The 12,985-nt window shown below is 40.2% G+C and overlaps 1 protein-coding gene across 1 annotated transcript in view; it reads left to right on the forward strand.

The window, feature by feature from the left end:
* The window catches only part of PTPRM (protein tyrosine phosphatase receptor type M), a 763,379-nt gene that overhangs the window by 173,691 nt on the left and 576,703 nt on the right, over nt 1-12,985 (forward strand). The window contains exon 2 of the mRNA XM_057526667.1: nt 7,495-7,617. Coding sequence (XP_057382650.1) covers nt 7,495-7,617 — 123 coding nt within the window. The remainder of the gene's footprint in view (nt 1-7,494; nt 7,618-12,985) is intronic.

Raw genomic sequence — 12,985 nt, forward strand, 5'->3', positions numbered from 1 at the left:
ACAAGAAAAAAGCAGTGGCTTAGCTATATTGGTGCAGGGTTTTTTTTCACTCTTAAAACAGTTAGGTATATTATAGCTCACTTCTGTTTATCGTTTGAAAAATGTATTTTATAGCCATTTGTCTCACAGTTCTAAATTTGAAATAAATGGAAAGGACCACCTGAGATTACATGTATTTTAGGAAAATAGAGCATACAGCATTAATTCTTTTAGCACTAGTTTTTGATCTGCCCTCTCTGTAGAGAGTCCCATTTAATACTTTATGCATTTGATAAAGGCTGCCTTAAATGGGGTCATTCTGTATTTAGAACAAATGAGAAAAATGTTCCAGAAATCTCCTCAAGGAGTATTACAGTCTTTTTACAAAATGACTTTTAAAAGGACTGTAATTATGACAAGGAGAATGATTGCCAGAGTATATAAGTCAATTTAACCTGTTAAAGTCAGAACAACTCAAAATGTGTGTGAATCTTACAAAGAGTGTGAAATTAACATTTTGATTGTCCTCCATTAGCTCCTTAGAAATGGCGCTTTCAGGGGCTTATTTACAATGCAATTCATGTAACAATCATCATATAAATACCACAGGTGGTTGTTTACTTATTTTACAGGGGCAGATTAAGGGTGAAGATGTGTAGACTTGAAAGACTATGAACTTTGGACGCAGACTCTGCTTGGACTGCAAGTCCTACACCAAACTCTGGGTGATGTGAGCAAGATATTTGACCACGCCAAACTGCCATCTGTAAAAAGAGGGATGTATCCATCAAGATCCAATCAGGAGACAGAGAACAGGCAGTAATTTGAACAAGGAGAGTTTAATATGAAGAATGTAACAGCAGATTAGAATGGAGAGATTGGCTAGTGGAAAGAGTGCTCTAAAGAATAAAGGAAGAGCAGATGTGAGGGGCGGCCCCTGCTCCAGGGCAGAAATGAAGTCCAAGGAGAAGATCCGTCCAGAGCTGAGATCCAGGGCCTGGTGGATGGCATGGAAGTCACTGTGGGGCCACACCCATAGAACTTGGAGGAAATGTGTCCTCTAGGGTGGCTGGGAAAGCTGTTCATGGGGGTGTCCTTCTGGGGCGGTCTCTCACAGAGCCGCAGAGGGGAGCGCTGGCAAGCACTGTCTGCAGGGCCTTGCTGGCCACTGTGCACTGGAGAAGCTGGGCCTGGGAAGCCCCTGCCTTGTGGGCCTGGGGCTCCTGAAGCTGTGTGCTAGGGAGCCTTCCAGCGACCTCTGCAAGCTCCATCCTTCCTCCTGCCCTGCCTTTCCTGGACCCTCTACTGGCAAAGCTTAAAGTCTTGCCAACTGGGACAGGAAGTGTAGTCAGAGGGCCTGGCTATATTTTTGCAGAGGAAGCAATGGAAAGTGAGTTTAGGGCTGAGAGGTAATACATTGATACTTGGCAAAAGGATATTGATGCTTGCCTTTAGACTTCGTAAGACTAAATAATACACGTAGACATTTGCATGGGTTTTGTTATGTGACAGTTTCTTTGATCAGACATATTGAGACCACAGTCTTACACTGGTTGTGAGGATTAAATGAAGTAATGACTGTCTGTTGTCTGAAGCAGAATCTGGCTGGCATGTAGCGGATGTTCAGGAAATGTTTGCAGATCACATGGCGTTCACATCGTAGTGTTGACTGGTAACTTCAGGCTAAACAAAGGGTCCCAGGTAATGGTTTGCACCCTCACACCTTAAAGGCTACAGGTAGCACCCTTTGATGGATCATGAAGTCAGTTTTGTGGACCCAGACCCAACCTTTTACAAAATAGAATAGAACAGAAATGAAAAAGGCCAGTGTATCTCAGTAGAGATAAATGTGGTTTGTGAAATGTACATATACATGTGCTGGGTTACGATGTCATGACTGTGGGTCACAATAAAAAAAAAAATTTGCTTAAATACTGCTCTAAAGAGTGCACTCTAATCCTTGTCCGTTTGGTTTCCTTTGTCTTCTCTCTAGTCCTGAAGCTTTAGTAGGATGTAGAATGGTCATGTGAAAGAACTTATGAGGTTTCCTTTGGGGAAAAAGTGGACCATCCTCTCCTTTATAGCTCCTGTCTTAATGATGTCATGCTACTCTTGGATCTACTGAATAATTCTCTGCTATTCCAAAGAAAGAAGAAAGATAAATTCCCTCCAATATGCAAATGACAAAATTTTATTTTCATAAATCATGGATGACCTTTATAGGCAACTAGCCTTGCTATCTAATTATGGCCGGGAAAAAAATAAGAGTTCAACTTTTCTAAAGCAAAAGTCATAATTTGTGGAGACTTCATTAACGTTTAACTGGCTTATAGTTTTCAACCATAATAAAAAATGAACATGTTCAATGATTTAGTCACATTTGGAGCTGATTCATCTTGGAATACACCAGGACAAGGCTAGGTATTTTGTGGGGCTTGATTGAGGTAGTTTTCATTGTTTAAGTGGATATTACCTTACACTTAGAAAAAAATTTTGAGCAAAATTATTGCAGCCAAATTCTGCATAGAATTTTGGGAAATTCATTACCCATTTTTCTGAAGAAGCGTTTATTGGGTGCCTACCATGTACCAGCTCTAGGAAATGTCAAGACTACTAAGAGTTATAATCAAAATGACTTTTGAGCAGAATTCCTAAGCTTTTAGACACCCGTTCCTTTTAAACTCCGCAGTTTTCATGAAAAAAAAATAATAACATGGTTTCATCTGATTTCTAAAGCACATGGCATCACGCTTCAGTAATAGCACAGACAGCCTGTACTTTTTAGTTGGGGGGTAAATACTCAAACTCATGGCAGCCCATTAAGACTTTGTTGAGAGAAGCAATATTCATAAAGACTGTTTCAAGGAACATTACAGTTTTATCCTAGAATGCACTGAGCTCCCACTAAATCAAGTTTATCCAATCAAAGTTGGATGACATGCTATCCTGACATGTTACTGAAAAAACCCTAAAACCCATTGCTTTGCTGTGGTGGCCGCCCCTGAGACTATGTTCATTAACTCATGTTGATTGTTTCATACTAGGGCCCTGGGAACATATTTCCCTCTGGATTTAGGATTAGGAGTTGTGTTTCTTTCAAGTTTTCAGTTTGGGAGATAGTGTCACATAGTGTTCAGAATATGGGTTTGAAAGACAGGATCCCTGGGTACAAATCTCTGCATCACTCTCTTCCAGCTTTGGGACCTTGCGTGCAAGCTCTGTAACCCTTCTGTGCCTCAGTTTCTGTGTGTGTAAAACTCGTATCATGGTACCTACTTCATAGGGTTGGCGTGAGGATTAAACACGTCCCCAGTAAATATAAGCCCCTGTTATTAGTTTTAGTGTTAATGTTATCATCTCATAGATACTGTGAATTGTGCAATCATTTTTTCCTCTTGGCACTGGCTACCCCAAAGCTTAAAGTGAAATGTGTGGCCAGTGCCCTGTGAATGAGCCTAGTGATATTTTTTATGACTTGGCGATAATGGTGGAGTCCTAGTTATAATCCTGATATCATCTTGTCCTTTTTTTTCCCCTGCTCTACTTTCCTTGCTTTTTAATTTTCACTTCCCCTCAATTTTATTAATTTAATTGTCATGTTACTGGGCACTACCTGTCCTGGAACAGGCCATACAGTCATCATGCTTGGTCAGAAGCCATCATCCTTCTTGTCCATTACCTGGGTATTTGACACCCATTGACACTCCCTTTCACATAATAACTCCTTCTTATTCCAGCACGAGTTGTGTGTTGTGTTCAAATTTGCTAAGGAAAAGCCTTTCTCAAGGTATGATGGAAGCAGGTGGGCAGGCACGTGTGTGTGTGTGTGTGTGTGTGTGTGTGTGTGTGTATTTATGTAAGAGAGAGAGAATAAGAGTGGTGCAGACCACCACCCACCCGGCTTGCATCACCTTTCCTCCATCTCTTGTATGACCTTTGGTTTAGTCCTGATTCCCCTCCACAAAAGAGAAATAATTTACCTTGACTGAGGGGTGAATATGGCCCAGCCATGAGCTGTTGGGCGTCGGTCCAAGTAAGACAATTCTGGGGAAACCTTGGCAATTTGTTGCTAAGTATATGCCTCTACATGATGGCAAACTGTCTGTGTTATCCTGAAAAATGCAGGAGACTTATTTTTGTAAATGCTTCATTTCATGATGTTTCAGGGACTTTGCTTCCTTATCACATTCTTCACTGGCCCTAAGGCACTCACTTGAAAAGCCCAGCTGGCCTCTGTTCTTTGCTCCTGTAGTGCCACAGAGGAGCCCACACACTTCACCTCCTTACAAAGTACACATTAAATTTTCCAATTCTATATTCCAACTCTTTGCAATGCGGTGAACTCCTGAGAGTCCTTGTAGGAGGTGTAGATGGCAAGGACAATTTAAGACCTAGTAATAGCTGGTACTGGTGGACTTGCCCGACTCTGTTAGACCAGCCACACTTGCTGCCTAAATGATTCATCAGAAACACCAGGTGAAGGACATGTTATGTTTGTTTTATAGGTAAAGACATTGGGGTTCCGAGAGGCTAAATGATTTGTCTACAGACACAAAGCCAGCAGGGCAAGAATGAGGAAGTGCCAGGCGTCTGACCCCAGAACCCGTTCACTTCACCTCTACACAGTGTTGCCTTGAAACCTAAAACCTTCATTTTGCTCTCTTGAGTTGGTTATATCCCATTGCTTCTTACCTTAATTGCCTTATTTTAGCTCAATAAACCGCCTTTGCTATTTTAGGGTCTTGCATCTGTTGGATGAAGGCCAGTGGTGGATCTGAAAATCGATGTGCAGGGGGCCATATCTTTGGGCAACAGGAAGTTCACAGTCCATCCTATTTTCCAGTGGTTCCATAATCCTATGTGGGTCTAGAAGGAACCATGGCATTCTTTTTATGTTTCCTTTCAAGTGATAAAAACAGCTTTATGTAATGGGAAAATTATATCCTCGCACCAGTGTTGTAATAGTCTTCGGAGTTTGCTGTCAGCCATGCAAGCTCTCGCCTTTATATTTGGTTATATCTGCAGTGCTAAGAATTGTTTCCTAAACCAGATCTTTAACCAGCCTTGAGCTGTTTTGCAGATGCCCGCCCCCCCCCCCACCAACAAGCTATTTCTCACTGTTTAAGATTGCACTGCAGGACTTTCATCAAAGTGCTATCTATGCTTCCGTTGGGGGGGCCCTTTTCTGTCAAAATTCATGGTTCTTTCTTTCTTTGGAATATTATTAGTGCTACTGCTGTTTGGACTTATTCCTACAGCACTGAAGCTATTTTCTATATCAAAATTAGGGTTTGCAACCAAGGGAAAATATTTCTCATAAATGTTTGCGTAGCCTTCTAACATTTCTTACCCCAAATTGGAAAGTTGTTAGTATTATGTGCTTAAAACAAATCCACTTTGTTTCTGAACTTGTTAAAGCTGAGTAAGAGGGAAGTATAAATTACCAATTGTTGTCAAGGTGAAGTATTGAGTTAATGCTGTATCTTTATAATGAATTTTCTGTTCCCAGCAGAATGTTTAATTGGCCAGTTCTGTTAAAAGTGTTACAGAGGATGGTGTCCAGGGCCACTGATTTCACCATCATGCCTAGAGCCAGTGACTAAGACAAAGACAGAAAGCTGGGGGACACCTCTTAAAATGGCCTGAGGTCCCTTGTCTCTGCCCTGTTGAACATTTTTTATCAGTGATTTGGAGGCAGACAGAAAGCATTCTTAATCAAATTGGCAAATCACCCAAATCTAGGTAGGAAGACTAACACCCAAATGGCAAAATCAGGATCCCAAAAGCTCTCAACAGGCTGGAGAGATGCCCTGAAAACATTATATGGGGTTTAGAAAGGATAAATGTACAGAAAGTCACTTCCCTTAGGCACTTCCCTTATTGCGAAGGGGAGAAATGGCTCGATGGCAGTGGTCTAAGGAAGACATGTGGGATTCCAGGCTCCAGGAATCTCGGGAAGGACCAGCAGTCAGCTCTGACTGTTGACAGTCTGAGGTCAAGGGAAGTAGCCAGTTGAATTCGGGCTGCAGTACTGGGAGTTATTGGTTTGGAAGAGTGCTGATGAACTGGACAGTGTCCAGAACACCTGCCAGGATGGCAAACATCTGAGAACCTTCTAGTGGGAGGGAGGGAGGGGGAGCAAAACATGTTTTGACTGGAGAAGCAAAAATATAGAACGTGACGGCTCTTTTCAGATAGTTAGCTTTCCTGTGTAAGAGCTGAGATTTTTTCACTGTTTCTTCACAGGGAGGAGCTGAGATAAATGGGTATACATTTCAAGAAGCAGTGTTTGGGCCTTTTTAAGGGGAATTGTCTACATGGCAGGTATGCTTTTCTAAATGCTGGGTGCCCACATGTTCAGAAGCTGTCTGTCTGTCTAGAAGGTTGTAGAACTGATGGAAGCATGTGGATGGAAATTGGACCAGGTGACCCTACCTCTGAGTTTGTGCAGTTGCTTTATTATTATTGTTTTATTTATTTTCTTGCTGCCAGGGCATACAGTACAGCCATAGTGGAATTATATTCTTATGTTTGTGTTTTCTTGACCAGACCCTTAATTCTCGTCATTGGCAAGTGATTATAATTAATCTTTTAAATTGATATAATTAATAGCATTATATAATGGGCAGTAGAATTTTCATGATAATTAAGATGATTGATATAATCCTTCACTTTGGCAATGTGAAGCATTGGGGGAAAGATTTGATGCTATAATAATTTAAAGTCAACAGGAGACATTTAAGAAGATGTGGGGTGGGACTTAAAATCATCACAGTGCCCAGGGTGCTGAAACAGCGGACCTGCTTTGCATATACTGCATTTTCTTTTATTCTTTGTTTAAGTTGCTTCATTTTTAGCATCGACATCAAGCAGATGTTTACCACATGTTTAGTTGTGAATTTATTCTTGCCTTTCAAAATTGTGTGGACTGTAGGCAAATTTATAATCTCTTTTAATTTTGAGACCTCAAATCTCCAAAGTATTAAAGCAAAACCTGTTTCTATGTTAGATTTAGAATAATCCTTAGAAAAATATTTTGCAAGCTAGGTCCATAATCTTTACTGTGTTTTGTCCTCTACCAGTGGTATGGTGGAAGTATCTCTCTTCATTTTTTTGGACAAATTATAATGTTTTTTTTTTCTATTGAAAATACATTGAACACCTAGGATGGTTCTATTAAAGTTTTGAACACAAGATCAATTATGCCTAATTCATATGAATCTGGAAAATATGGGTTATAAATCCACTTAGGTCTTACTTTCGGTTGGATTATACAGACGTTGGATTCTTTTGGGGGAACAATATAATATAGAATTATTGACAAGGCATAGTGAATACTCAGCTAGCGCTTCGCAAGGATGCAATGGGGTCAGGATCCACAGTTCCTGAGCAAAAAGGCCAAATCAAATCGCGTTGAGCATCGAGTAGGTTTATGGTTCCCTGCAGTCATCATAGCTTACCCCAGACCTCTGGTCATTATTTATTAATGCTACTCTTCCTTCTTTTACATTTTAGGTGGTTGCCTCTTTGATGAGCCTTATAGCACGTGTGGATACAGTCAGGCTGAAGATGATGACTTCAACTGGGAGCAAGTGAACACCTTGACCAAACCAACCTCTGATCCATGGATGCCATCAGGTTTGCTTTTAAAGTTCTCTTTTTAAAACCAAAGGTGCACAAGAGTCTTAATCACAGTAAATGTTCACTGGGTATTGGTTGAATGAATGAGGGTGTTGGTCTTGGAGTTTGGTGGCAAAGGCTGATTAGCTGGTGAGGATGGTACACGAGGACCAATGACAAAGAGTTGACCCTTGTATCTCTCCCTTTAAAATGTAAAGCTTACTTCCTTTATTGTTGGATACACCTGAGCTATATTAATGGCCATTACCCAATTGATCCTTTCCCAAGTAGCAGAATATATGGGAAATAGATTGACGTCTCTTCTGGCAGATGAGTTTGGTGTTTGGAACTCTAGCTGGGGAATCCAAATAACAAAGTCTCCATCACAAATAGACCTTGGGAGGTGACTCATCTGGCACCTGGGGGATCTGGAGGTTGCTAGTGATCTCAAAGCATTCTGATAAAATGGTTTTGCATGCATGTGGATCCTTTTTCCACTGTAGAAGCACTTAGTAAATTTTCTGATGAGTGAGAAACATTTGATCCACCGAGCACCAGCAAGAGTTCTACTTCTTTAGTTGGAAGATCAGGAAGATGGTGACTCACGGACTCTAATCAGATTGGTGCTTGATCATTTTGATAGACACCATTTTTAGGCTGTGGTGTTGCATATCCATTTAAAATTTTAGATTTGCAGATTCACTTGACAGATGGGGTGATGACTGTGTCCCATTCAGGATTCAAACTGGAAGATGTGTTTTTCTGATTTGGATTTCAAGTAAAACACGATTTTTATACTTTTTTAATGGCTCTTAAGGTCTTCATCTAACTGTGTCCCAATAGCAGTATTTATGAATACATTTAGTAAGTAATCTTGGAGAGGTAGCTTTTAAACATGAAGTAGGGTTTAATGTTGTTCTTAGTTAAGCTGTAACAGTTATGATGCCCGCCATGTTCTTTCCGTTTCCTTCCCATGTTTAACTCCTTATAACTTCAGAGAAAGGAAATTGAGGTCCTTAGCACTGTGGCTTTACTGGACTCCAAATCCTTCCTAGTTCTTGGTGATTTCCCCACAGCTGCCAGCTTCCTGTTCTGTCTCTTTTTCTCTCATAGGTATGTACTTTTGAATATTACTTGTGTTTGAGTCAGTGGTACTTTAGTTGTTTTTCCAAATTCCAGTCTGGCTCCATTCTTGTCAGTGATGGGAGAAGGGGAAGAGCAGGGGCTAGCAGCCCCCCTCAGGCAGAGCTGTCCTTTCCCAAGCAGCCTTCTCACCCTGAAGGCCTCTGTCCTCACCTGCTCTCTCTCTGGAGCCTGTGTCCACAGAGGCTGGGGAGGGCACTCAGGTTTAGTTCTGGGAGTTTTCTCCACAAGAGTGCACTCAGGTTTTCTTTGTTTATTATCTTCTAATTTGGTGAACATTTTGTAGTTTTCCACAGTAGGGAATTGATTTCATTTTTGTGGTCCTTTAGACTGAAGCCTGATTAGGAAAAATTGACTTTTACAAAGGAGCCCCCAATAAGGCAGGATCTTTGTCAACCTCCACTGGTTCTATTTTTGATATAGGATGACCCATCTCCCTCCATGAAGGAGGGGGAGGTATAGCTTCTTGTTACCATCTTGTCCTTTTCTTCTTTCTGATGTCCCATAATACCATCTCAGACCAAGATGTCCAAGCTTTAAATATAGAAAGGATGGGTTTCTAGCAGAGGCCATTACAAAAATGATTACACATATCAAAGACCAGTTGTGCCCTGGAATAGTCAGTTGGGTAATTGAAGCAACACAGGGAGAGTGACCTTGCAAGTATTTGGCCTTTGAAGGCCCATGTGCCTTTGGAAGAATGAAATGGGGGCATTAAACATGCTGCTTGAATTTATTTTTCTTCTGTTGACTAATAGAATACTTGGTGATTAATATTAGGACTTTGTAACTTAAGATCTCTGAATGTTATTCAATTTTCTAACACTTTTGTCAATTCCATCTGGTTTCTGATGGTTACATAAGATGTATCCTCAACACCTACCCCCAAACAGGGTGCAAGTTTTGGGTTAGGGTTAGGACATGTGGGTGGTTTGGGTGTCAGCAGGTCTGGAGAGAGTTGGGGAAAGACTAGCAGTGGGTCGTCTCTCCTCTGAATCTGCCTGTGGACATGGGTCCAGATAAGCCTCCTGAAAATGGATAGTTTTTCCACCACATTAAAATGTTTACAGTAATATAAAACTGCAGATACTTGTATTTTTTCCTACTATTTATTAAACAAACTTTAGTTATTAAAAAAAACTTCTTTGAGCCCTAGTATATACTAATCATGATTACTGAGGGAGATGAAGGATTATGAGATGATTCTTTCTAGGAACTTACCTACTTGGGAAAGAGGGTTACAAAAATACAGCTAGTGAGCAATCTAAAAGTGCATAGAATTAAGTGTGGTATAGACTAGAAGTATTCTAAGAGCAGTTTTCTTACTGTAAGCCCAGTGTTTTTGGAGGATGAGGACTTGGGCCCAGCTGACCTACCCACCAAACGTGAGAAGTTAAGTTCTCAATGAAATGTCATTGTTAGAAGTTACCGTCTCGTAAACGTGCATATACTATCTGAGGTATGGATGTGAAAACTGAGTTTCCAATATGTATATATAGCCATGAGTTTTAAATACTCTTCAATTTCAGGAGTTTTCCTCTTCCTCCTCCTCCTTTTTCATTAATAGGTATAAAATTTATTCCTTTCAAAACCAAATTCCAAGGCAGGCCTTCTTACACTAAAACAGAAACTAGTTTTATGAATTTCTCAGGGTAAATGGGTGGCAAGATCAGATACAACCATAGCTTTATAAGGGTTACTTTTTAAAAACCTTTATTTAAAATATTGTTGGATTTGTTCTCACATGTGTATTTGTATTTGGTCTTGCATGTGCAGGCTGGTTCTGTGATGCCTTAGACCCAGGGTTGGCAAACTATATCCTGCCAGCCACAGCCAGTTAGCTGCTGTTTTTTTGGTGTGGCTTGCAAGCTAGGAATGGTTTTTACATTTTTATTTTTTATTATTTTTTTAAAACTTTATTTATTTATTTACTTACTTACTTATGGCTGCACTGGGTCCTCGTTGCTGTGCGCAGGCCCCCTCTATGTGCGGCGAGCGGGGCTACTCCTCGCCTACGTGCACAGGCCTCTCACTGCGGCGGCCTCTCCCGTTGCGGAGCACGAGCTCCAGGCGCCTGGGCTTCAGTAGCTGTGGCACACGGGCTTAGTTGCTCCGCAGCATGTGGGATCTCCCAGGACCAGGGATCAAACTTACATCCCCTGTATTGGCAGGCGGATTCTTAACCACTGTGCCACCAGGGAAGTCCTAAATTGTTTTTTAAAATCAAAATAATAATAATACTGTTTTGTGACACATGAAATTCCAATTTCAGTGTCCATAAGCAAGTTTTTATTGGCACACGGCCATGCCCATTTGTTAAATATTGTCTGTGCCTGCTTTTGGGCCGCAGTGGCAGAGCTGAGTAGTCTGAGTAGTTGGAACAGAGGCTGTAGGGTTCACAAAGCCTAGATATCTCGTTTCTGGACCTTTCCACAACAGTTATGCTAACCTCTGTCTTAGACCATTTTGGCATCAGCTTTAATTGTTGTTTTGGACTCCTGGCTTATATTGTAATGATTTTCTGTATTCATATTATAACTATTAACATATAAACATTTTTTCACATTTTCTTTCACTTTCAGATGACTTCTTTTCCAAACATTGAGCTATTAAAATCAGTAAGAAAAAAAATGTGATGATCAGGGATTTTCTCTGTCTTTCCCATAAATTTGCTATCTATTGGAAAGCACCGTGATGTTCTTTATTGTTTAGTACCAACGTCCTTGTGGAACTCCTGTGATTCTAATAAGCAAATAATCCACCAAGATGAATTTAACAATTATGATGGTGAGATAGACTAAAATTTTTACTCTGATTTTTAAATTTACTGTAATTAAAGTTTACTTTTTCTGTGTCTTTTTGGAAAATGATGCTTCAATGTGCAGGGTTTGTTTCTCTGTATCTTCACATGTGAGGTTATTTTTTAACCACATTTAAACTATTTAAATACAGTCTGGAGCTTTATACAAGCTGGTTGATAACTATTCTGATGCTGTGATGTTAGCTATGGAAATACATAGTTAGGGAAAATAAATACCAAATGCCATTTAATTTTTTTGTATTTCAAGCCAACATTTATGTGACAGTAGATGATACTTTTGCAGCTAGCGCTGAACCACACAGTTTTCCTGATGGTGAAAGCGTGCTACATGTGATTTCTCTTTTATTGGAAAGCACGTGGTTCATTTCATATTCATTGAGCTCAATTAGCAATGGGCAACTCTCTTAAACTTTACCATAAGGATTATACTCTGAGCACAGGAACCCTTGATTAAGTAACCAAATAATAACCTGGTGCATTTTGATACCACCATTGCTTCTATCACTTTATATAGTGCAGTGCCTTGTATGATTATCCCTATAGACTAAGAAGTATTTGATTAGGAGTGTTTCATGATGCAAAAACATCTGCACAGTTTGAGAATAGTTGATGTGTTTATATGTTGTTAAAGTATTCATGTTTGGACCCTAGTGCTCCAGTTTTATGAAATGGATATTTAACATATTCCATATCTTATGTATTAGAAAACGTGATCCTGTTTAATTTAAAAAATTAGCAATAAATTCATCCATAATATTAAAAATGTAAAGGTAGCTTACAACCATAGCCATTTGATACTTATAAAATTGACATTTATTTATAATCCCTGTGGTTCCCGTAAGACATCATACCTCTAAAAAAGGCTGTAATGAAGTAAATTGGGCCCTAGTGCTGGGAGAATGTAATACTCTTCCAGGTTGTATAGTGCTCCTATACAGGTTGTATAGTGTGCATCCTGGGCAACCTCACTTGGCCTCCACATCTTGGTTTTATGTAATGCAGATTGGGAATGGTGGCCGATCTTTGGGTTGCCAATCTTTGTGGAGATGTTGTGACTGAGGATTGAGTCATTTCCGAGTGTATCCGTGTGAAAGGCAGAGAGAGGGCCATGCAGGATGAAGGAGCAATGTGGACTCCTAGTGTCATGCCCCAGAAAATAAAAAAAAAGTGACTGCATGTATTTGTTTTGGGAAAGATGACGGATTGACAGACAAAGGAATTGCAGTTTCCTCTTGGGGTGTGTTCACCAGGCATGTTTTCCTCCTACTGGGGAAGACGCCCTATATATTCACACTTCAGGGCTTATACAAAGTCTTCTGCTCTTTGAGTGACAAAGAGCAGAAGACTTTGGGCTTGAAGAGACATTTTTCCTCCTTAAATTTCAGTGTGTATCTAGTGAGTAATATTTTTGGCAAAGAACAT

The sequence above is a fragment of the Balaenoptera acutorostrata genome, chromosome 13 (genome assembly GCF_949987535.1).
Source record: "Balaenoptera acutorostrata chromosome 13, mBalAcu1.1, whole genome shotgun sequence".
NCBI lineage: Eukaryota > Metazoa > Chordata > Mammalia > Artiodactyla > Balaenopteridae > Balaenoptera > Balaenoptera acutorostrata.